General features: G+C 41.7%; 1 protein-coding gene across 3 annotated transcripts in view; it reads right to left on the bottom strand.

Annotated features, from left to right (window-relative positions):
• Positions 1-27,375, bottom strand: part of GRID1 (glutamate ionotropic receptor delta type subunit 1) — a 791,529-nt gene that overhangs the window by 249,896 nt on the left and 514,258 nt on the right. For all 3 annotated transcript variants that reach the window (XM_050803825.1, XM_050803827.1, XM_050803826.1), the window contains 2 exons: positions 22,852-23,013; positions 21,313-21,432 (listed from right to left, as the gene is read on the bottom strand). In XM_050803825.1, coding sequence (XP_050659782.1) covers positions 21,313-21,432; positions 22,852-23,013 — 282 coding nt within the window. The remainder of the gene's footprint in view (positions 1-21,312; positions 21,433-22,851; positions 23,014-27,375) is intronic.

The following is a 27,375-nucleotide window of genomic DNA, read 5'->3' as shown; positions in this document are numbered from 1 at the left end:
AATAAAAGCAACAGAAATATGAGGATATACTATCCTTCTTCTTCTGAGTTTTATAAATGTATTTGATAATTGAAACAGAAACTATAACACCATTTGATACTCAAGACAATGACATTTAAAAGTATGAAAGGTAAAGGTACCTGAATGGAAGTAAGATTTCTATATTTCACTCAAAGTGGTAAAATATTAACACCAATAAACTGTTAAGTCACATATGTGTATTGTAATACTCAGAGCAACCACTAAGAAAACTCCACAGAGATATACACTAAGGAACACTATAAATATATCAAGATTGAATCATTAAAATATGCAAGTAGCCCACAAGAAAGTAAGAAAAGAGAAACAGAAAAATTAAAAACAGAGGAAATAAACAATTATAATATAGCACTTACTTAAATGCTAAAACAACAATAATTATCTTAAGGATATAAATATGCCAATTAAAAGGCAAAAATGGGAAGAAAAGATTTTTTAAAAATCCAACTAAATGCTGTTTGCAAAAAACGTTACTTCAAAGGTGATAACATGGGGGGTTAATGTCAAAAATCTCAAAAATATACCATGCAAACATTAATTTTTAAAAAGTAGGAGTGACTATATTAATATCAGGTAAATAAAATCAACAGAGATAAAGAGGGACATTACAAAATTTTAAAAGGAAAAATCCATCCGGAAGACATAATGATCCTAAATGTGCATGCTCCAAACAACAGATCTTCAAAATGCACGAAGAAAAAACTGATAAAGCTGAGAAGAAAAATAGACAAATCCACACTTATAGTTGGGGACATTGACAACCCCATCTCGGCATCTGATAGAACCAATAGATTGACAACAATATTGAAACTCTGAACAACACAATTGATATGGTTTGGCTGTGTCCCCACCCAAATCTCACCATTAATTGTAATAATACCCACATGCCAAGGGTGGGGCCAGATGAAGATAAGTGAATCATGGGGGCAATTTCCCCCTTACTGTTCTCATGGTAATGAATAAGTCTCATGAGATCTGATGATTTTATAAATCGGACTTCCCCTGCACAATCTCCCTTGCTGACCACCATGTAAGACGTGATTTTGCTCCTCCTTTGCCTTCCACCATGGTTGTGAGGCCTCCCCAGTCATGTGGAACTGTGAGTCAATCAATTAAATCTCTTTCCTTTGAAAATTACTCAGTCTTGGGTATGTCTTTATTAGCAGTGTGAGAACAGACTAATACAACAATCAACCAATAATATCTAATTGACACATATACAACATTTATCCCAATATCAGCAGAATACACATCTCTTCAAGTGTGCACTGATTATTCACCAAGATAGATCATATCCTAAACAATAAAGAGACTTCAATAAATTTTAAAGAACTGATATCATATAGAGTATGTTATCTGATTATAATGGAATCAGACTAGAATTCAATAAGAGAAAAACAAAAGGATGATCCTTAAACATGTGGAAAGTAACAGTACAGTTTTAGCCTAAGCCATAAATCAAATAGGAAATTTTTAGAAAATATATAGAACTGAATATAAATGAAATGCAACATATTAAATTATGTAAAATGCAGCCAAAATAGTTCTAATAAACTGGTTCAACCACTGTGGAAAACAGTATGGCGATTCCTCAAGGATATAGAACTAGAAATATCATATATCCCAGCCATCCCATTACTGGGGATATACCCAAAGGATTATAAATCATGCTGCTATAAAGACACATGCACACGTATGTTTATTGTGGCACTATTCACAATAGCAAAGACTTGGAATCAACCCAAATGTCCATCAGTGACAGACTGGATTAAGAGAAAATGTGGCACATATACACCATGGAATACTATGCAGCCATAAAAAAGGATGAGTTCGTGTCCTTTGTAGGGATATGGATGCAGCTGGAAACCATCATTTCTCAGCAAATTATCATAAGAACAGAAAACCAAACACCGCGTGTTCTCACTCATAGGTGGGAATTGAACAATGAGATTACTTGGACTCTGGAAGGGGAACATCACACACTGGGGCCTATTATGGGGGAGGGGGGAAGGCATTGGGAGTTATACCTGATGTAAATGACGACTTGATGGGTGCTGACGAGTTGATGGGTGCAGCACACCAACATGGCACAAGTATACATATGTAACAAAGCTGCATGTTGTACACATGTACCCTAGAACTTAAAGTATAATTAAAAAAAATAGAAATAACAGGAAAACAGCAAGTTTGAGAACTAACAAAAAAAAAAAGAAAAAAAGAAAAACGTAAATGTCTCAAATAATCTAAGGTTCAACTTCAAGGAGTAAAAAAAAGCAAAATGAATTCATAGCAAGCAGAAATAAAAAAGGATGAGAGCAGAAATTATTAAAATTAAAAATAGAAAAATAATTTTTAAAATGAAACAGAATATTGTTCTTCAAAAAATCAATAAAGGAGGGGAGGACAAGATGACCAACTAGATGTCGACAAGTGGAATAGCTCCCATGGAGGGATGGAAATGACGGGTATGGTTTTAACAGATCTTCAGAGGGAAGGCACCGAGAGTGGATGGAGGAAAGACATAGAACCTAGATTGAAGAGGGAGAAATCTGTGAACCCCACAAAGGCTACTCAGCACTGGGATTCATTTTTGACCCACAACAGCTCTAGGGGAATGGATGAATTGAACTGGCAAGAAGCAACCCATTCTCACCACAGGCCTCTGGATCCCAGGCAGGAGGGGACCCCTTGACTACCACAGACACTTAAGATAGCAGGGACTGCTGCTTAGATAAGTGGTGGGGCAGCAGTCAGCTGATGCAGAGTACAGAGAGTTTGGTATAGGGGCAGCTATAATGGAGCATGGCCAGGGACAACTATCGCCCTAGGCTCAACTTACTCCTAAAGAAGAGACTTTAGCTTTAGGGGAACTGTCAGACCTGATCTCTGTAAGGTGGTCTGCACATCAAACAGGACTTGCCCAACCTGAGTACTCCTCGGCCTGTTTACCTCTCCTGGGGCCCCAGCATCACCATGCCTGCTTATAAGGCAGCGTCAGGTGCCCTGGGGACACACACCATAGCTTCTGCACCAGAGAACCAAGCCTGACAGGTGGAGAGCTCCAGAGAAGTGGCTCCTGTGGCTGCACACCAGCCCACATGCCACCTCCCCATACTGCAGCTTCCCCTGAGCCCACAGCAACCCCTCACATCACATTGTTAGCATGTGTCTGCACAGGTGGGTTTTGCTTTACTTGCCCTGCCAGCATGTGGGAGTGCAGTTTGTCCCCCCCCCACCACCAACTGTCACTGCAGACAGAGCCTTCATGGCACATAGCCAGCAAGCCCTGCCTCCACTGGTGTCCCATACTTGTGCTAATGCTGCACAGAGAACAAGGGATCCTCCCACAACCTGAGTGATCACTCTAGCTTGTGGGGGCATAGAGAAAGCACCTAGACCTATGCCAGCCAGCACATTATCCCAAACCAGCTCCACCTCCAGCACAACAGTGCGCATAGTCTCCATCAGGGCCCCTCCTACTACCAGCTGTCTTGCCTCTGCCACTGTGGTGAATGCCCACAGTGAGGCAGGCACCCCTGCACATGCTAGCACTCTGTTGCAGCTGTTGCACCTTGGCACTCCCAGCACAGTGGACTCCAAGCCTCTAGGAGCCAGAGAACAAAGTTGGGGCCCAATACAAGTTCTCCAGAGTCAAAGCATGCAGTCTAGGAGTTGGGAGCTGAGCACTGGCTCCTGAAAAATCTCCCAGAAATAAAGCAAGTTAGTGAATCCACCTTATACCATAATCAAGTCCTCATGGTCATTGAATAGGACAAAAGGAAAAAAAAAAAACAACACATACAGAGGTCAGTAACCTCAAAGACTGAAGGTAGATAAGCCCACAAAGATGAGACTCAGCACAAGAACGCTGAAAACTCAAAGCCAGAGTGTCTTCTTTCCTCCAAATGACCACATCATCTCTCCAGCAAGGGTTCAGAACCAGGCTGAGTCTAAGGTGACTGAAATGACAGAAATAGAATTCAGAATATGGATAAGAACAAAGCTCATTAAGCTACAGGAGTAGGTTGAAACCCAATGTAAGGAAGCTAAAAATCATGATAATACATTGCAGGAACTGACAGACAAAATAGCCAGTTTAGAGAAGAATATAACTGACCTTATAGAGCTGAAAAACACACTACAATAATTTCATAATGCAATCACAAGTACTAATAGCAGAAGAGACCAAAAGGTGGAATCTCAAAGCATGAAGACTGCCTTTCTAAAAAGAGACAAGCAGACAAAAACAGAGAAAAATGAATAAAAAGGAATGAATAACACCATCAAGAAATATGGGATTATGTAAAGAGACCAAACCTATGACTGACTGGTGTACCTGAAAGAGATGCAGAGAATGGAACCAACTTGGTAAATATATTCCAGGATATCATCCATAAGAACTTCCCCAACCTAGCTAGAGAGGTTAACATTCAAATTCAGGAAATGTAGAGAATTTCCTGAATTTGAATGTTAACCTCTCTAACCAGTCAGATAGTTCATAAGAAGATCATCCCCAATACACATAATCATCAGATTATCGAAGGTTAAAACGAAAGAAAAAATGTTAAAAGTAGCTAGAGGAACAGGCCAGGTCACCTACAAAGGGAAGTGCTCATCAGACTAACAACAGAACTCTCAGTTGAAATCCTACAAGCCAGAAGAAATTGGGCACTGATATTCAACATTCTTAAAGAAAGAAATTCCAACCCAGAATTTCATACCCAGCCAAACTAAGCTTCATTAGCAAAGGAGCATTTTCGGATAAGAAAATGCTGAGGGAATTTGTTACCACCAGAACTGCCTTACAAGAGCTCTTGAAGGAAGCACTAAATATGGAAAAAAAGACTTACCAGCTACTACAAAAATACACTGAAGTACATAGATTAGTGACATTATAAAGCAACCACATAAACAAATCTGCATAATAACCAGCTAATATCACAATGACAAGATAAAATCCACACATATCAATAATAACCTTAAATATAAATAATCTAAATGCCCACAATTAAAAGGCACAAGTGGCAAGCTGGATAAAGAATCAAGACCCATTGTTATGCTGTCTTCAAGAGACCCATCTCACACGCAGTGACACACATAGGCTCAAAATAAAGAAAGGAAAAAAATCTACCAAGCAAATGGAAAACAGAAAAAAGCAGAGGTTGCAATCCTTGTTTCTGACAAAACAGACTTTAAACCAATAAAGATCAAAAAAGACAAAGAAGTACATTGCATAATGGTAAAGTGTTCAATTCAGTGAGAAGATCTGACTATCCTAAATATATATCCATCCAACACAGGATCACCCAGACTCATAAAGCAAGTTCTTAGAGACATTCAAAGAGACTCAGACTCTCCCACGATAATAGTGGGAGACTTTAACACCCCTTTGACAATATTAGATAGAGCACTGAGAGAGGAAATTAAGATATTCAGGAACTGAACTCAGCACTGGATCAAACAGAACTTATAGATCTCTACAGAACTCTCTACCCCAAAACAACAGAATAAACATCTTTTCATTGCCACATGGAACATATTTTACAATTGATCACATAATCCAAAGTAAAACACTGATCAGCAAATGCAAAAGAACCAAAATTATAATAGTCTCTCATACCACAGTGTAATTAAATTAGAAATCAAAACAAAGAAATTTACTCCAAAGCATCCAATTACATGGATTGTATGAATGACTTTCTGGTAAATAATAGTATTAAAGCAGAAATCAAGAAGTTATTTGAAACTAATAAGGCAAAGAGACACAATGTACCAGAACCTCTGAGACACAACTAAGACAGTGTTAACGTGAAATTTATAGCACTAAATGCCCACATGAAGAAGTTAGAAAGATCTCAAGTTAACAACCTAACATTACAACAAAAAACAAAAGAGAACCAAAAGCAAACAGATCTCAAAGCTAGCAGAAGAAAAGAAATAACCAAAATCAAAGCTAAACTGAAGGAAAACCATTCAAAAGATCAATGAATACAGGAGCTGGTTTTGTGAAAAAATAAAATTAAATTAAATAGACTGCCAGTTAGACAAATAAAGAAGAAAACAGAGAAAATTCAAATAAACACAATCGGAAATAAAAGCAGCATATTGCCATTGACTCCACAGAAATACAAACAACCATCAGAGAATATTATGAACATTTCTATGCACATAAGCTGGAAAATTTAGAAGAAATGGATAAATTTGTGGCACCTACACCCTCCCAAGACTGCACCAGGAAGAAATTGAGCCCTGGATGACTAATAACAAGCTCTGAAATTGAGGCCATAATAAATAGCCTACCAACCCCAAAAGCTTAAGACCAGTGAGATTCACAGCTGAATTCTACCAGATGTACAAAGAAGAGCTGGTACTATTCCTACTGAAACTGTTCTAAAAAATTGAGGAGAAGGGACTCCTCCCTAGCTCATTCTATGAGACCAGCATCATCTTGATACCAAAACCTGGAAGAGATACAACCAAATAAGAAAATTTGAGACCAATATCCTTGAACCTCAAAATAATAAGAGCCATATATTAAAAACCCATGGCCATCACCATACTGAATAGGCAAAGGCTGGAAGCATTCCCCTTGAAAACTGGCATAAGACAAGGATGCCCTCTCTCACCACTTCTATTCAACATAGTATTGGATCCCTGGCCAGGGCAATCAAACAAGAGAAAGAAATAAAGGGCATCCAAATAGGAGAAGGAGATGTCAAACTATCCCTGTTTGCAGATGATACGATCCTATATTTAGAAAACCACATAGACTCCAATCAAAAGTTTCTTAAACTGATAAAGAATTTCAGCAATGTCTTAGGGTACAAAAATCAAGGTGCAAAAATCACTAGCATTCCTATACATCAAGCACAGTAAAGCAGAGAGCAAAATCAGGAACATACTCACATTCACAATTGCCAGAAAAAGAATAAAATACCAAGGAATACATCTAACCAAGGAAGTGAAATATCTCTACAAAGAGAGCTACAAAACACTGCCCACAGAAATAAGAGATGACATTAACAAATGAAAAAAAAAACATTCATGCTCACGGATAGAAAGAATCGATATTGCTAAAATGGCCATACTGCCCAAAGCAATTTACAGATTCAATGTTATTCCTATTAACTTACCATTGAGATTCTTCACAGAACTAGAAAAAGCATTTTAAAATTCATATGGAACCAAAAAACACCCTGAATAGCCAAGGAAATCCTAAGCAAAAAGAACAAAGCTGGAGGCATCAGGGTACCCTACTTCAAACCATACTATATGGCCACAATAAGCAAATCAGCGTGGTACTGGTACAAAAACAGACATCTATACCAAAAGAACAGAACGGACAACCCACAAATAAGTCCACACACATACAACTATCTGATCTTCAACAAACCTGACAAAAACAAGCAATAGGGAAAAATTCCCTATTCAATAAATGGTGCTGGAATAACTGGCTAGTCATATGCAGATTGAAACGGGACCCCTTCTTTTCACCATATGTGAAAATTAACTCAATATGGATTAAAAATTTATATGTAAAGCCCAAAACTCCAAAAGCTCTCTAAGACAACCTAGGTAATATCATTCAGGACATAGGTATGAACAAAGATTTCATGACAAAGAGGCCAAAAGCTATTGCAACAAAAGCAAAAATTGACAAATGGGATGTAATTAAACGAAAGAGCTTCTGCACCAATAGGGTAAACTGACAACCTACAGAATGAGATAAAATTTTTGCAAACTACGCATCTCACAAAGGTCTAATATTTAGTATCTATAAGGAACTTAAACAAATTTATCAAAAAGAAAACATTAAAAAGTGTTCATGCAAAGAACATGAACAGACACTTTTCAAAGGAAGACATACAGGTAGCCAAAAATAATATGAAAAAAAGCCCAACACCACTGATCATTAAATAAATGCAAATTAAAAGCACAATGAGATACCATCTTATACCAATCAAAATGGCTATTATTAAAAAGTCAAAGGCCGGGCGCGGTGGCTCAAGCCTGTAATCCCAGCACTTTGGGAGGCCGAGACGGGCGGATCATGAGGTCAGGAGATCGAGACCATCCTGGCTAATACGGTGAAACCCCGTCTCTACTAAAAAATACAAAAAACTAGCCGGGCGAAGTGGCGGGTGCCTGTAGTCCCAGCTATTCGGGAGGCTGAGGCAGGAGAATGGCGTGAACCCGGGAGGCGGAGCTTGCAGTGAGCCGAGATCCGGCCACTGCACTCCAGCCTGGGTGACAGAGCAAGACTCCGTCTCAAAAAAAAAAAAAAAAAAAAGTCAAAAATGACAGATGATGGCGAGGTTTTGGAGAAAAGGGAACACTTATATACTGTTACTGGGAGTGTAAATTAGTTCAACTATTGTGGAAGAGATTGTAGCAATTATTCAAAGACCTAAAGAAAGAAATACTATTCAACCCAGTAATCCCATTACTGAGTGTATATCCCAAGAGTACAAATTGTTCTATTATAAAAGCACATGCATGTGTATGTTCACTACAGCACAATTCACAATATCAAAGACATGGAATTAACCTAAATGTCCATCAATGTTAGACTGGTAAAGAAAATATGGTACATATATACCCTAGAATACTATGCAGCCACATAAAAGAATAAGATCATGTCCTTTGCAAGGACATGGTTGGAGTTGGAGGCCATTATTCTTAGCAGAATAGAAACAGAAAATCAAATACTGCATGTTCTCACTTATAAGTGGCAGCCAAATGATGAGAACATGCGGACACATAGGAGAAAACACACACTGAGGCCTATTAGAGAGTAGGGGGATGGGATGAGGGAGAAGATCAGAAAAATATCTAATGGGTACTTGGCTTAATACCCGGTTTTACAACAAACCCCTATGACACACATTTACGTATGTAACAAACCTAAACATGTAACCCTGAACTTAAAATAAGAATTGAAAAAATCAATAACATTGATAAAACTCTAACAAGACTAATAAAAATAATAATAAAGAAGAGACAAATCACGAATGTCAGGAATAACACAAGAGATACTATTACAGATGCTATAGCCATTTAAACAATAAAAGAAAATACAAACAACATTACACTCATAAATTTAACAAGTTAGAAGAAATGACCAATTATTTCCTACAAACTACCAGAAGTCAACCATGATGAAACAGATAATCTGAATATCCCAATAACCATTGGAGAAATTTAATTTGTAATTTAAGAGCTCCTGTAAAAGAAATCCCCAGGCTATAATGATTTTACTGGAGGATTATATCAAACATTTAAGGAATTAAAACCAAATTCTAAACAATCTCTTCCAAAAGATGAAAAACAAATGTTTTCCTACATATTTTATGAGGCTAATACTACCCTGATGCCTAAAGCAGACAATGATAGTACAACAGCAAAAAAAACCCTAAACCTCAATATTCTCATGAATTCAGAATAGCAATATCCCCCATAATGTCTTAGCAAATACAATGCAACGATGTATGAAACATTTTGGTAATCAACACAGGGTCATAAAGATAGGCACACTGATCAATGGCATAGACTAGAGAACCCAGAAATAGACCCACACAAATATGCCAAAATGATTTATGGCAAAGATCCAAAAGCAATCCAATGGAGGATGGACTGTCTTTTAAACAAATGGTGGTGAAGCAATTGGATACCTATAGGCAAAAAAAAGAACTTCAACCTAAACTTCACAATGTCTAAAATAATTAATTCAAAATGGATTATAGACTTAAAAATATGAAAATATCAAACTTTTAAAAAAATAGGAGAAAATCTTTGGAATATAGGGATAGGCAAAGAATTCTTAGACTTGACACCAAAAGCACGATATATAAAAGGAAAAATTGATACACTTAGCCTCATTAAAATGTAAAACTTTAGCTCTGCAAAAAGTCCTCAACAGGAAAGGAAAAGCCAATTACAAATTGCAATAAAATGATTGCAAACTATATACCCATTAAAAGACTAGTATCTGGAATATATAAAGAATTCTGAAAACTCAACAGCACAATATAAGCAATCGTCTTAGAAAAACAGTCAAAAGACTTGGGCAGACATTTCACTGAAGAGGATATCCAGATGGCAAACAGGCAAATATGAACATAAAAAAATTTCAACACTACTGACTATCAGTGAAGTGCAAATTAAAGCCACAATAAGATATCTCTGTGCAATTGTTAAATAAAAAATAGTGATAACACAAAATGCAGGTGAGGATGTAGAGGCATTTTCTTATGCATTTCATGGCTGAAGTATAAAATGGTACAGCTACTCTGGAAAAGAGTTCGGCTGTTATTTTTTTTAACACTACACATGTAATTACCATATGACACAGCAATTTCACTCTTGGGCATTTATCCCAGAAAACCTGCACACAAATGCGCATAGTGGCTTTATTCATAATTGCCCTAACTGCAAGCAATTCAGATGTTCTTCAATGGGTGGATGGTTAAACAAATAGGGACACATCCATTCTTTAAAATAATACTCAACAATAAAAGGGAGAAACTCTTCATACACGCAACAAACTTGGATGGAACCTCTAGAAAATTATGCCTTTTTTTCTAGAGTGAGAAAAGGCCAATAAAAATTATAATACTATACGATTCAATCTATATATCATTTTTTAAATGACAAAATTTTAGAAATGGAGAATAGAAAATACTATGGTTATCAGGAGGTAGGAACAAGAAGGGCAGGGAGGTATGAGTGAGGTCCATGTGGTCATAAAAGAGCAAATGGGGAAGGAATCTTCTTGGTAACAGAATTGTGTGTTGGATGTGGTAGTGGATATATCAGCTCACGCAGGAAAATACTGAATACAACTAAATACACACAGACACACACACACAAATGAAACTGGGAAAATGTGGATCTGAATGAGATCCATAGGTTGTATCAATGTCAGTATCCTTACTGTGTTATTGCATCTCAAGATGTTACCACTGAGGAAACTGAATAAAGGGTATGCTGGATCTCTCTATACTATTTATTAAAACTGCATGTAAATCTATACCAACTCAAAATAAAAATGTAATTGTAAAATATTCTGAAAAGTAAGATAAATTGGATGGTATCAAACTTAGCAAATATTGGAATATACTATAAAATAATAATAACAGTATGGTATGGTATGATATTCGTGCAATAAAGAGAAATGAGCACCATCAAAAAGGAATATAGCCACATAATTTATCATATTAACAGGAAAGAGCAAGAATAAAAATTATATAATTATCTTGATAGATGCAAAATAGCCTTTAAATAAATGTAACACTCATTCTTGATAACACTATTAGTAAACTAGGAATTCAAGGGAATTTTCTTAATCTGAAAAAAGAACATTAAACCAAAATTATGTAGCAAACATATTAAAGAATAAATTATTACAAATTATATTCTGACATCAAGAACAAAATAAAGACATCCATTGTTATTACATCTACTTAACTTGAGCTAAAGACCCTAACTAATGCAACAAGACAGGAGAAAGAAATTTAAAAATTAACAATTAGAGGCCAGGCGCGGTGGCTCACGCCTGTAATCTCAGTACTTTGGGAGACTGAGGTGGGTGGATCATGAGGTCAGGAGATCGAGACCATCCTGGCTAACATGGTGAAACCCCGTCTCTACTAAAAATACAAAAAATTAGCCAGGAGTGGTGGCGGGTGCCTGTAGTCCCAGTTACTTGGGAGGCTGAGGCAGGAGAATGGTGTGAACCCAAGTGGCGGAGCTTGCAGTGAGCTGAGATCGCGCCACTGCACTCCAGCCTGGGCAACAGAGCGAGACTCTGTCTCAAAAAAATAATAATAATAATGGCAATTAGAAATGCAAATATAGAAGTTTTATTACTTATAGATGACATGATTGTGTATACAGAAAATCTAAAATAATCTAAAGGTAAACTAGCAAAATAAATTAGCAAATACAGTTAGTTCACTGGAAATAAGTTTGATATACAAAACCAATTCCGTTTCTATATACACACAGTAACAAGTAGAAAACTCAATTTGAAATTGACTACATATAATCATAAATCAATATCCAGGAATAAATCAAACAAAAGTTATTCAGATCTCTACAGTGAAAGCTACAAAACTTTACTGAGAGAAACTGAAGAAGCCATAAATAAATTGAGGGGTATACTATATTCATGAATTACGTTACTCCATGTTGGTAAGACATTAACACTTCCCAAATTGATCAAGAGTCAGGGCAATCTCAGTCAAAATCCCAAATTTGTTTGTGGAAAATAAAAATATGATTTTAAAATGTATAAGAAAATGCAAAGAGTCAAGAATCACCAAGTTGATCTTGAAAAATAAGTATGAAGCTTGCTCAGGTTTTCCTCCATCTCCTGACTGACCCTGTGGTCCTGTCTAGTGTGCTGTGCATGCTCCTCTGGGGAACTGTGAGTAACAACCTATCTTTTCAATGGCAGTCATCTCCTGATTTGTTGGCCTTTCTATACCTGTATGATAATAAAAATTCCTTGTAAAACACAATAATGAATTTTCTAAAACTACATACAACAATAATAATGAATCCTACTAACACACTGTTGAGCAAAAGAAGTAAGATACGAAAGAGTATGGAACATTTGATATCACTGATATCAAGTTAAAAACAGGAAAAACCTAATTAAGGTCATTAGATATCAAAACTGGTTCCATTTGGTGGGTGTGGTGACTAAAGGGGTGCACAGGGGAGAACTCTGAGGGTGCTGATGACGTTCTTTAATGTAAGTGTTGTCTGTGTGGGCATGTTCACTTTTGAAAATTCACCGTGATTCATATAAGATTTCAACATTTTTCTGTATGAGGTTTATGCTTCAGTTTATATTAGCAAAACCACTAAGAATTCAGTCACAACTATATTCAGAATAAAACAAGGCATTCCAAAACAAGAAAGAATAAAAATAAATTATCTAACACCTCATATAAAAAGTTTTTAAAAATAGCAATAAAATTGGCCAGGTGCAGTGGCTCATACCTGTAATCCTAGTACTTTGGGAGACTGGGGGGGCAGATCATTTGAGGCTAGGAGTTTGCAATCAGCGTCACCAGGATGGTGAAACTCCATCTCTATTAAAATCAGCTGGGCATAGTGGCATGTGCCTGTAGTCCCAGCTACTCGTGAGCCTGGCGCACAAGAACCACTTGAACACAGGAGGCAGAGGTTGCAGTGAGCCATGATTGTGCCACTGTACTCCAGCCTCAGCAACAGAGTGACAGTGTCTCAAAAAGTGATAAATAACAATAAAACAATTATTATGTAGCAGGCAGACAGAAAAAAATACAAAAAATGATTAAACAAATTAGACCTAGTTCTTTGAAAAAAAATCAATAGAAAAATCTGCTGTCAAGTCTAATCAAAAAATAAAGCAAGACAACACAAATATGTAAAAATAGGAATGAAGAAGGAGTTATGTCAACAGCTCAGTATTTTTAAAATTGTTTACAAGTACTATATAGAGCTGTAAGTAATGAATTTGAAAATTCCAGTGAACTGCAAGATTTTCAGTGAAGCAGATTACTAAAAATGATTAAATGAAATGTAGAAACCAGGAAAGAAAGTTTCCAAGATACAAAAGTAATATCTCCAAAACCAGCAACTAGTCCAGAAAATCGTACAGTCAAATTCTTTCCAACATTCAAGAGCTCTGTCTATGCAAGTACAAAAGAATGAGCAATTTCTTTTCCATGTTATGAAAAGAGCACAAGCCTAACACAAGCTGAACACAAGCATCTGAGAGAGAAATTCTGCCAATGTTACTTATGCATCTAACAGGAAACCCTCACCTGCTATAACAAAAAAAAAAAAATGATATAAAATAGCACAGTAAGCCAGGACCAATTTCTAGGAAACGGCTCTTCACTTACAGAATGGAGACACACAGAAAAGAGTACTCTTCTTCTACTTACTGCTATCTTTCTGGGTATAACAGTTTGAACTGCCACAGTCATTCTGAAATTATGAGAAAAATGAAGACTGCGGCCTGAGAACAGCCAAGTTGAGATATGAAAAAGACCTGGGCCTTTGGGCTCAGCAATGAATCACTGATTTGGCCAACCCTGAAGCCTTCCTAGTTGCAGTCCTCTTTAATGTGAGATAGTAAGTCTTTCTTATTGTGTAATCCACTTAAGGTGGACATTCTGTTACCTGAAGACAAGCACATTCTGAAAATGTACAAATGTGAATTAAATTTAAGCTGAGAGAAAAAAGAAAAATGATTAATAATTTCTAAAAATCAATGAGGAGATATGCAAATTTATATAGCTTATAATAAAATGTGATATTCAAGTCAATAGGGAAATGAAGCTCTGCTGTATAAATGGTAGTAGAAACCATTTAGTGAAAAAATGTAAAAGCTAGGACATTATGTCACAATTTATCCCAAATCCATCCCAGTTAGATGGTAGATTTTGTTGGAAAAAAAAAAAAAAATCAAACCACAAAAATAACTGGAAGAAAGTATGAGTAAACAGTATCTACTTTGTGAATTGGGTATAAGTTTCTAAAAAACGCAAATATAAAAAAATGCAAATGGATAATCTAATCTTTTGACCACATGCATTTTTTAATGTCTGTATGTGAAAATATTTTTTAATTCAAAGGCAAACTATTTATTGGAACAAAATATTAAACACAAATAACTATCAATCCCTTTCTGAAAGAGAGGTTATGTAGGTTTACAATGTGCAAAGAACCTGAGGTATAATTTACAAAAATGTGAAATACAAATGACCAATAATTATACTTTAAAATGTACAATCTCACAAGAAATGCAAATTTAGTATATCACTTTTTCATCCTGCTACCAAACTAGCAAAAATGCTTAATATATATTAACCATATTTTTTAGCATATAACATAGACTTTATATACTACTCATGGATGTGAAAGTTATTAGGCCTTTCTATAATCAATTTGAAAATACGTATCACATACATTAGGAGCCTAAAAGAATTAATATTCTTGTTCTGGTTAATTCTACTTCTTAAAAAATATAATATGGAAGTAAATATAGATATAATTAAAACTATGTATTTTAGATGTTCATGACAACACTATTCTATAATAAATGTGGTGAAAATACCTAAATATTCATCAGATAGGAAGATGCAATAAATGATGGCTGCCTGGAAGTTGAGTAATGTATTTCCACTGAAAAAATCACAGTTGTAAAGCACAAAGAAATGAGGAAATATTACCAATATAACATTTAGTAGGAAGGTCAGGATATAAAATATATTACAATAAATAGCAATTTGATAAATATACATATCATGATCTCTATGTACAGAGGGAGAAAAAAAAAAAAAACACAAGAAAATACACCAGAAACATTAACAGTATTTATTTCTTGGTTTAAAGATTGTAGCTGAGTTTTACATTCTTCTTTTCATTTATCTGTATTTTCTGAACATTCTATCCTTAATGGGTATGTATTGATAAAACGCTACCTAAAATGAAATACTTAATTGCATCTTTTCCTTATTTCTTCACTGGGATGAAGCAGCAGTGTTTGTTTCAGTTCTCGGCTCTGTCAAAAATAGTTCTGCACAAGGGTTCAGAACGGTTGACATTTTACTTTGAAAATACACTGGAAGAATGTTAATCCATGAAGAGACTCAAGTTTATTTCTCTTCTTCGACTCACTGTGCACAGCTGGGAGTCTCTATGAGAGCAGCTTAATAGAGACACTGCACAGTCCTCAGACTAGATCCTCGCAGCCCCACCTCCACCCATATCCCCCTCCTCACTGCTGTGCCCACTTCCCAGGCTCCTAGCACCAACTGCTGGAGCCACCAGGTAAAGGCAGCTTCTACCTCATTATGAGTTAGCCTTTTCAACCTGGCTTCACCTCTTACAACTTCTGAACCCGAGAATTTGGGGCAATTTGTAACACCGCATAGTGGATCTGCACGAGAATGTTAATGATGCACTTTCAAGCTCAGGGAGGACTGAGGTCTCACGGCGTGGCAATCGCTGCACAAAGAGCAGTTATTACTCAGTGAATTATCAGCAGTCACAAGGCTCTCCCAGGGATGCAACATCAAGGGGGGCATTTGATTCCCATCCAAAGCCAGCTTTTATGAAGAATCAACATTGACAGAGAAGTCAGAAGAAGCATCTTAAACTAGTAAAGGGGAATGAGGCCCTTCTATTTCCCTGGGAAATCGCTGGAACAGGGAGGCTGAGCCAAGGGCAGTGGTGGAAATTTCAACTCAGCAGGCTCCCAGCCAACAGGAAGGGACTGTGATGCCCTAATGCTGGCTGGGGAAGGTTGGAGCAGAAAGTGAGATGAAGGGGAGAGAGGGAGTCACAGAACTGCATCACCTCAAGTTCAGAAAGGATGTTCTGGGTCCTCTGTTAACCCCCTCTCACTCCCAGGAAATCTGCCTTCCAAGCCCAGCACAGCATCATGCTTGCTGGTGCTATGCGTCTCCCCAGTCTCTGGGCCTCTCTTTCCCAAACTTAGCTGTGCAGACCCCAATTCCCCACCTATTGCAACCAGCACACGTGCTTCTATGTATATTTAATACATTTGGGTCCCAGAAAGATCCTGCTTGACCAGACTTTGTAGGGCCAGAGAAAAACTTGATCCCCTGGACAAAATACTCCTTCAGCCTCTCTTGGTCCTAACTTGATTCTAGAAAGGAGAAGAAAACAGCTCTGTTGTCTCACACCACATCAGGGTCTCCCTCATCCAGGATGCAAGGCATAAAACAAAGCCACAGGCTGTCCAGATGCTTCTGCCTACTTCCCCCACTCTCCTGCCCAAGGACACCCGCTGCCCTCCACTGAGCCACTGAATCGGGTAGATGCCACCCACAGAAAATGAGGTTCAGAGGGCCTGCGAGCAGTTGGCAATTCTCCCAGGGTTTTCAAGCACAAGGGACCTGGAGTTAGTGGAAGAGAATGAGTTCCCTACACCAATGTCATTAGGATGGAGAAAGGCGGACAGCTTCAGCAATCAGGTCATGGAGAAATGTTTCCTCTGGGCTATAACTAGTGCTCCTATCCAAGCAAGTCATGCTTGTGGGGAAAAAAGAAAGACAACCACGTTTTTCTTCTTGCAATGATTACACCAACAACAAAACAGCCCTGAAAATAAAATCTTATCAGAGGTGAAGTTCCACAGATCCCTCACAGCCCTTGGTCTTTATAAGGAGTGGACATCTGCTGCCAGGCATAGAAGGGGAGTTTGGCACTGCCCTGGCACACAGAGCTGAGTGATCCCAGCTGTACCAGCTCAGGGCTGCAAGAGGGAGCCTCCCATCTCTGGCCTTGGCTTTGGAGCTATAATCTAGGGTACTGTCAGGCTGGAAGCTGTGTTTTAGGCCTTCCTGTGCCTCTCTGCTCTTGTGGAGTCTGAGATAGATACGCTCAGAGAAAATGCACAGTCCCATTTGCCCAAAGCTGATGCCCTGTGCCATATGAGCACGCTCTCACTGCCAAGTGCTGCACAGTGTCATTACACTGACTGACCCCTCCATCCAACAAGTAGGCTCATATTACCTGTAACTTTCCTCTGAAGAAACAAAGGTTCAGAAAAGGGAAGTTGTGCAAAAACTCAGGAGAGGCAGAACCAGGAGCAAAGCAAAGGCCCAGGTCAATGAGACAACATACGTACAATGTACCTTCGGATACCGTGGATGCTTAATAGCTCCTGCCCGCTCCCTACACCTAGCAGCTTCCCACACACCCCATCTTTGGAAACTTGACTACAGGTGGCTCTGACACATCTGTCAGAGCTCAATCATGAGCTAAGGACATTTACATGGACATGTTCATGGCATCCTCCTTTGGAGATTCCTATCTGAACAAAGAGAAAGAAAGCCAAATAGAAATTTGTGGAGGTCCTGTTAGAGTTCTGAGCCCTGAAAAAAAATATGCCTCCAATAGGATAGAAGAAGCATATACCACCCCCCACCCCACCAAGACAAATGTTAGACCAATGCCTGTGAGAGCTGGAAGAGTTTCCAGCAAACCTTTCCCCTGGTGGCAGACCCATGCCAGACAGCTCCAAGTACAAAACAGACAATTAATATTTTGCTAGTAGTTACACAGCAAGCTGATGACATAGACCTTTGATTTTTCCATACAAAGCTCATTCACTAAGAACACACTTCCTGGATGAGATAATTGAATTGAATTAGTATTTGTCCAGCACCCTGTAGTGAAAGGCGATCATCCACTCCTTCCCTCCAATGAAGGGGCTGAGTAATCTACAGTCTCTTGATACCACTTAATCTAAAATGTCTGGGTGACTCACTGTCCCTGAGATTTCCCTCCAGGGTATTTAGTTTAAGAAAATATCTTGGTCTTTAATTTAAAAGATGCCTCTTGGTTTAAGTCTTAAAGAAACTGCTTAGTCTGTGTCTGATTTGTTCATATATGACATATATAATCTTTGCAGGGAATGCTGCCCCTGCCCAGCATAACAGGATCTAGGAGTCTGCCCAGTCGGCTCCTCCAGCAGCTGTGCACCTTGCATGGCCAAGAGAGCTGCGACCCCTTGGACTCTGACCTTGGGCACTCCTTAGATGACTGATCTTGGCACTGTTTTGGTGTGGCTCAGGATCCTACCCTCAAATTTGTCACCCATCCTCAATTTTTTTCTTCCTTATGTGAATGTCCTTTATTTTTAAGTTACCCTGATTTTCCAGCCCCACCCTTCACAGCCCCATCTCCCATCCGAAACCACCACCCAGCTCTGCCTTCAAATGCTGCCCTACCCCCATGATACAGTCCTAATCCCTTCTCCTTGGTTCCTGTGAAACCCCCCGGACTTGCTTTAATGCACCCTAGGCCTGAATCACAAACATTTGCTATAGTAAATCCCATTCCCTGCTTTCCAGATAGCTTCCCCTTAGCAGTGATAAGCTGCCAGGCAGACAGATAACAACTAGGATATGCAGTTATTAAGGGCAGATTTTAAAATGACAAAAAGATACATTTTAACATAAAGCCCACTTGAAAATCAGCTTCCCTTCCAACTCAATTACATTCAGGCCTCCTGCTCAAAGCTCCTTATACTGAGAGATTCCAGCTCCCACTGGCTTCGGGGTTTTTGAGGCGCGTTGCCTTGGCAACATGGAAGGCCCAGACACCTGAAACAGGAAGTGGAGGACACAGTGCCTCCCCGTCTCTCAGGCACCTGAGGTGGCCAGCAGGGCGCCAGGCACAGGACTGGAGGGTCAGCTGCTTGAGACAAGGCAGGGACCTCCACAACCAGCATTCCCACCAAAAGAAGTGGGTGGGAGACGGAAGGAGCCGGCAGGCAGGACCTAACTTCAGAATAAGACTTGGGGATGAAGGCAACTGCGCCAGGACCATGGTCAATATGAACAGTTTTTTCAGCAGCCAGCTACACTTGGCAAGCTTTTTCATACCAAAGTGACTGAAAGAACCCTCCTTACCTGGTGGGAGTCCCAGTGCAAGCCCGTATCTCTTGTGGTCATGACCCAGACCAGTGCTGACCACCCATCCCCATCCCCTCACCAAGTCTCACAGCTTTGGCCATCCTAACAGACATCATAGGCCAGCCCTGGCTTCCTGGACATCACAGGTCACACCCTGGCCCTCCATGGGAAGTCACAGAATAGTTGCTAGCCAGCTCCATCTAGGATGCCACCAACAAACCTCTGAGCTCCAAAATGTCATCAAGCCATGTATGTCAGACATTGTGTCACAACAAATTATTGAATCTTCAATTATTTATATGACCAATCCATGACTCTCTCTTCCATCACAGAGTGGGCTAAAAATTCCCCACCTCCCCATCACACATGCACCCAGGCCATCCCAGCCTCTCCCTGGTGAGCTAGTCTTCTGCCCCATCTGTCACTGATGAGCTCTACACTGCTCCCTCCCTGTTCCCCAGCTCTCACACTCTCCACCAGTCCACACATGCGTCTTTCTATCCTGGCCCTCAGGAGCAAAACCTTAGAAGTCCCCCACCCAGATTCTCAGTACCCCAACATCACTTAGCCCTTGCCTCCCCCCTCTAGCACTGCTCCTAGCCAATGCTGACATCAGGCTAGAGGGCTCTTTACTGAAGGCTTATCCAGCCCCTGCTGAGAGCTCATTGCTTGCAAGGACTGTCCTTCATGCTCCAGGTACCATCATTAGTGGACACATCTTCCTTCAAAGTGTATGAAGTGTGTACATGTGTGAGTGTGTGAGCATGTCTGTGATTACATGAGGCTGTGCCTGAGTACATGCCAATCAGTCAATGCTTTCATTATTTCCAGAGAAGATCAAGCCCCTGTGGCCTTGGTCTTCTACACCATGAGTAGTCCCATCTCTGGTCTCTCCTGTACAGGTTATTTCTGGAAGTGCATCCAAGCCAGTGGAGTTGGCCAGGCCCAGGACAGCCAGCCACTGACCACACCAGGACAACCACCATCAGCTCCACATTGGCTCACAGTGACCACATCCAAGGTCCTTCACTTGGATAATTGTTCCAAGCCCTTACTTGCCATATGGGCCTCTTTGTCCTAGCCCTGTTAGACTCTTGGTGTCATGGGTCTCCTTAACTGTGGGGATCCCCACCCTGGAGAAAAGGCCACCTCTCTACTATCTACAATCCTGAAAAACTGTTCTCTATCCCCCATAAGAGGTGGAAGAAGAGGGAAAGTATCACTGGGAAGACCCAGGCTGCCACCTGCACCAGCACCAGCGCCAAATAAAAAAAGTCAAACCTCATTCTGAGCGTTCAACTCATCTGTCTCTCATTTCTCTTTCTGCTGGGCTCTGGCATTTTCCAATTTCCACCCTCCTTGCAGCTCCGTTTTCTGTTTGTGGCCTTGTCTCACTCTTGGATCTGGAGGACACTCAGGCTGTAACGTCTGTCTCCCGCCTCAACCACAATTCACACTTGTCCCTGTGGTTGGGCTGATTTCACTGCTCTGAGAAAACATACTGTCCTTTATAGCCTCCAACCAGCCCCCCTGATCCAAGCAGTAGGACCCAGTTGTTACCAGGTACCCCTGCTCTACTCAAAGAGACTCCATTAGTGACAATTTCTGTTTGGAAACCTCTCTGCACCTACTCCCTAGCATGCTATATAAACACCAGCCAATTACCATTGCATCAGCAGATTACCATTGCATCAGCAGAGAGAGACTGGGAGGGAGGATATCTGTGCCAATTAACAGTTGCTGGGAGCCCAGGGATCCTGTAGCTATTGCTGTCTTCAGGGGCACCATAGCAGGAAGATTGGAAGATAGGGAGCCTGGGGCTTACCTTGCGCATGTCTTTGCCAAAAGTCTCACTATAGGTAGTGCCAAGGATTTCAAATTGGACATAGGGATTCGAACTGTCCTCCCGAAACTCCATCACCCCAGTGAGGCCAGTGATGTGGCCCTGCAGAAGAGGAGAAAAACCCATTGGAAAATCTGGTTAAAGTAAAGGATGGCATCCCAAAGGCTAAGAGGAGCAAGGAAGTGGTCACCAAGAAGGGAGCAATCAGTCTTGAGACCATGGACAGGCTGTAATGAGGACAAATAGGCTGGTGGTCCTAGGCCCTCAGAGCAGGATGAATACTTTCTAGGACATTTGCTTATGGGAGAAATCTCTAAGGCTTGCACCTGTCATTCATACCGTCTATATGCTTAGAGTCCCTGCTATGTGCCAGGCACCATGCTAGCCATGAGATTAAACAGTGGCGGCTTTTCTCCTTGCCCTCTTGAAGCTTAGTCGTCCCCTTGCAATCAGTTCCAGGGGCTCACCTTAGCCTGACCCAAGAGGAAATTCAAAGGTCAACAAGAGACATATCAGACACATGATGTTAAGTTGCAGGGCAGCAAGCATGTGCATTGGAGGGCACAGCCAGGTCCCAAGCTTGGATCTTGACTTTGCCACCTGTGCCACATTGGGCACATTGCCCATCTCCCAGCTTTGGCCTGAAGTTAATCAGCTCCACATCATAGAACCCACAAGGACTGAAGGAGAAAATAGGTACAAAGCACAGCATCCAGCATAGACTGGCTACCGTCCCCCTGCCTCTCTCTACTGGCTCAGTGGGCTCTATAGGAGAAGGAGGCAGCAGGAGGCTGAGGGAGTCATGGTGACCCCCTTTCTCTCTCCAAGTCCAGGGTGAGATTCTCATCCAGATTTATCTCTCATAGTCCCTGTGAGCCTACAGAGTCCCAGAAACACTGGGCCCAAAAGGGGCCCTGGCTCTGCCCTGGGCTGTAGTGGATTCTCACCTACACTACAGCATGTTCACTGCTACTGAAACCACATGCAGTTCATTGTGAATAAACTCCTAATGCTATGGATTTCCCTAAATACTCTTTTGAAACCTCTAAAAGTCAATTCACTCTAACAAATGGTCCATAGATTACTCAATTCACTTCAAATCCAGCTTTCTAATTCAGTATCCCTCCTCAGCACATGAGATACATCACAAGCACACATACAGGTGCACTCCTCTCTTGGAGAGTGGTGGTCTGCATAGAGGGGTACCTTGCAGACATGGGATAGGCAGCTGCCTCCATTTCATACCTACTTGACAATTACGGCCAAGGGCAAGTTGCTCAGCCTCTCAGAAATTCTTATATTAAATTGAGGACAGTAAAGATAGTATGTATTCATGGACCACAGCTCACCTGGCCTGCAGATGCTGGGACAGGAAGAGTGACGAGGAGAGAGGAATGGGGAGAGGCCTACTGGGGCAGCCACACAGAGCCTAGCTTCAGGCCAGCTGCTAGAGGGGAACACAGTAGAGTTGTAAGAAGCGGCCTTTCTTTGGCCAGGTTGGGGGTGCCTCTTCACACATACCTTTTTGATGGTGTCCAACATGGACCTCCCACCATTCCAAGGCTTAGTGGACTTCCGTATGCAGTTGAGGCTTGCCATGCTATGCCACTTCCGGTCCTCCAGCTTCCTGTGAAAGGCGTTGGCCAGCATCAGAACACTGTCATACAGATAGAGGTTGGAGATCTGCAAAGACAGAGGCAGTGAAACCCTTTCCGTAGGTGCATTTCCAGAGAGCTTTGGAGGAACCCGCAGGAAGAAGGAGGAATGCAGGATGCCAACACTAAGCTGTGGTGCTGAGTATCTATGCCAAGATCCTTGGCTTTTAGGTGTACGTTCAAAAACCCAGCCAGCTTCTGGAGTCCTGAATGGAATAAGGCCTTGCCCTGCCTCAGGAACCAGAGTGGGAGGTGCATCTGTACATCAGCAAGGAGAACCCTGATCTGTAGCTGATTGAGATGTGCACACAGGCAAGTTACCCACTCAGGTAAGGGAGGTTAGAGGGAAGGATAAGCAGAAAGCTCAGGGTTGAAGGATTAGTGGGATAAAGGGAGGGCATAGCATGTGCAAGGGCATAAAGGTGTCAAGAGACAGGGCCAGGTACAGCGCAGTCCACCAGAGTTTCTTGTAAAGGACCAGCTCATAAAGATTTTAGGCTTAGTGGTCTCTTTTGCAATTGCTCAACCCTGCCGTTATAACCTGAAAGCAGCCATAGACAATATATAAACATATGGGTGCAGCCCTGTGCAATAAAACATTATTTTCCAAAACAGGCAATATACTGGATTTGCCCTATGGGCCACCATTGGCAGATCCTTGGGTTAAAGGAATTGAAAGCAGCTCAAGACGACTGTGTCAATGGATACAATACAGAGGGAGCAGGATCAAGAGAGAAGCAGGGATTGAGCCCTGCAAAGACTTAGGGACTTGCTAAGGAGGAATAGCAACACAGGTGACTGTAGGGGGAAGGACGCCATTGTTGGGTCTGTATACAGGAAGCTGGAGATCAGACCTGGGCCTCAGAAAGACCTCTCTGGTCACTGGATGGGCCTAGGGTAAATGGTGGCCTGAGTGACGAGGTAACAGCGAGGACGGTGGTAACAAGAGATGAGAGTGGTAACAAGAGATGGTGCCTGCTGTGCAGTGGAGCCACTGCCACCCAGGGAACACATTTGGGATTTGCAACTGTGCCCATCTGAGGACCACCCTTCTGCTTAGTTGTCTGATGTGAGCTCAGTGGTAGAGGAGACACTTGCCTGTCTCAGAGCTCTGGAGAACAAGGCCATGAGTGAGAATCTAGGGTAGCAGTGTGAAGAATGACACTACAGCATCGGGGCCCAACCCATGTGTGGGGTCCAGGGTGGGCAGGCCAGGCTCAGCCTCCTGAGTGTGGCTACAGACCCCGATCTGGATGTGGAGGAGCTGGAAGACAGAACCCGCCCTCCCAGGGGCCCAGCGGGAGCCCAATGGGAGAGAAGCACAGCATTGTTCTCAGATGTTACCTTCACACCACCCCAGCCCTCCACGGGCACACTGGAGCACAAAGGAGAGGAGTAGGAGAAGGGAAGGGGGTGAGGGCGAGGTAACGTCCACCCTCAGTCAGATTTGTGGCCCCCCACTGATAACTGTTGCACAAACAACCCTCAGCCAAAGTGGGTCAAGGGGACCATTCTCTGAACGCCTAAGCAGCAAGTCGTCTGCTAAATATATTTTAGAAAAACAAAATCACCAGATAAAAATAGGAGATCATGTCAGCCTCACAGGACTCCTGCGAAGATCAAATAGGCTCCTTGGGCTGCAAAAAGAACCCCTCCTCCCGCAGCCTCACTCCCACCCTCCTCAATATGTCCCTGTACTACAACACCTCTGTGCCTTGTTCTCTGCCCGAAATTTACTTCCTCATGTTTCTTAGTCCAGGTGCTCCAAAAGCAGAATCTTAGATCAGAACTTAGGTGGCAGGAACTCTCCAGCAACTGAAGCTGAAGTCTGAGATGAGCCAATAGGAGGTGCAAGACATCACAAACATCTGCCCCATTATGCCTGTCCAGTCCTCAAGGGCCATTCCCAGCATGTCACATCCAGGCAGAGCTGACTGCCACCCCTGTAGGTGTCCTTGTGCACAGACCATTGCTGAAGAGCTCTGTCCTGTCACCCAGCTCTGACCACTGTGGGCTGCATGCCCAGGGTCTCTGCATGCTGTAGGTGTGATAGGTACGTGGACGATGGCCAGATGTTGCAGAGGTGTCAAGAGTGTACTAAAACCAGAGCCTTGAACTGAGGGGGAGCAGAAGGTCAGTGCCTGGGCTGACCCTCTTCAGGGGCCTGCAGCTCACAGGAGCTTACTTGACAGCAGGAGGAAAACTAAGTACCACCACCCACCGGGAGCTCACCCCCCACCGCACACAGAACACCATGACAGAACTGTGCCCTCAGCCACTTGAGGTCTAGAGGAGCATTTCCTCAATGAGCAGGACTAATTCACTCTTTGTTGCTGGCAACTCCCCAGCCCTCAGGAGCCCCCACCACTGCATGTGTTTTAAGTCTTCCTCCCCTCTGGAAAACAAACCCATGATGGAGATGTTGTTATAAGGAATATAAGCCACTTAGAATTGCTTTGTTGTTTTTGGGTTTTTTTTTTTCTTTATCCAAAAGAATAACTTGAAACTGAGAATCCTTAATGATGTGAAGATTTCTCTTCTCAAGACATTCATGGGTCTACAAGTCACCCACTCATAGCTGCTGCTATTTAACCAGCCAGGTCTCTTTGACCCCTACCCCTATCCATCCACACACTTACACATCAGGGCAGAGTCTACAGCACCAGCTCATCTGTGGCTCTGATCAGAACCCAGTGGAATCTCCTTTTCACTTCAGCACTTCTATTCACAATGAATCAAGGTATTCAACAAATGTATGAATGCAGAGAGGTCTTGAAAAAAAGAGGAAAAAGCAGGACATGACTCAGAAAGGCCAAAGGAAGCCCTCAGTCCTTCCACAAGTATGTCTACTTGGAAGGGCAAATACATACCAGTTCACAGGAACAGGCTTGAGCAATGCACTTTTCCAGGCACAGATAGGCAGGCCTTCCCACTGCCCACATATCACCCTGGATGTACCCTCTTCCATTACATATGTTGTCAGCTCATAAATGTGTTTACCTCAGCAAACTTCAAGCTCTTTAAGTACTCTCTCTAGAACTCAGCACCAATCAAAGCACATAGCTGGTACTTAATGTATGTTTAATGGCTGAACACATGGTAGACACATGTATGCACAAACAGAAGGGTAGATGAGTGTGTAGATGTATGAGTAGATGGATAGATGGATGGATGAAGGGATGGATGGATGGATGGATGGATGGATGGAGTGATGGATGGACGGATGGACGGACGGACAGACGGATGGATCGATGGATGGATGGATGGATGGATGGATGGATGGATGGATGGATGGATCTTCTCAGAAGGCATATACTAACCATGCTTTACAAAAAAGAGAAATTATAGAAAATGAATCGCAGATAAAAGAGATTTTATCCCTCCAACTTTGACTTTGGAGAGAGCCTCCTTTTTTCAAACAGCAATTTGTTCTTGTCTAAAACCTCCTCAAAACACTTTCTTGATCTTCCCAAGAAGCTGTTTCCATTTACTCCACTTACTCCGAACTGTTCTTTGGTAAGATGTTGTCTCTCCCTGCCATGGGCATAATCTAACACTGCAGTAATAATCTGTGACTCCCCCATCTGCACTCCAACCTCAGCATCCTCACAGAGGCGACCTACTTTGTGCAAACTGACTTTAGCTGACAGTTCACTGGTGGCAATGCAGAGGGTAGGAAAGGCCCTAACCTCACAACCGATTCTGAGAAGGGATTTTTGGATTTAAAAAATCACAAGTATATGGTAGAAAGGCAGTTTAAACTTGGGGCCCTCTCCAGAGCCTGATAAACATAAGAGAAGCCTTTCCTTAGGGAAGATAGCTGGATACCAGTGGCAGGGTCGGTCATGTCAAGCCCCTGAGAAGGAAGTCTGGAAGGAGAGAGGCTTCCAGATGCATGGATGCTCACTCGTCATTGACCACCAGGGGCCAACAGCCCAGGCTGGAGCCACAGACCACAGGTGCAGAGAATGAGGCCTGGCTTGAAGAAGTCCTTGCCTCACTCCCTCATATTTTAGGTTAGGCACAGCACAGAGTCCATCAGCAAAGGTAAGGCAAGCAAGCAGATGCTGTCACTATTTAAACCCTCATCCCCATGCAAGCAGGAGCCCAGGGCTCTGGGTGACCTAGGAACACTGCAGCATAAAGTTCCAGGAACCAAAAAAGCATTCCAGGTAAGAGTAAATTTGAGAAGCAAAAGACAGGTCAAAGTGCCAAGGCCACGGGCATGGCAAAGGAGAGACCTGGTAGCAAAGCAAAATACCTAGAACCAGGTCAGAGATGCTAGAGGGAGTGAAGTCAAGGCCAGACAGAAGCCAGGAAAAGGGCTGAGGCCTTCCTGGGAGCCCGTGGGCTCTATTATAAGTGAGGAGAGAGCTGGAAGAGGGACTGG

The sequence above is a fragment of the Macaca thibetana genome, chromosome 9 (genome assembly GCF_024542745.1).
Source record: "Macaca thibetana thibetana isolate TM-01 chromosome 9, ASM2454274v1, whole genome shotgun sequence".
Taxonomy (NCBI): Eukaryota; Metazoa; Chordata; class Mammalia; order Primates; family Cercopithecidae; genus Macaca; species Macaca thibetana.
This window is presented reverse-complemented; position numbering and strand designations above follow the sequence as displayed.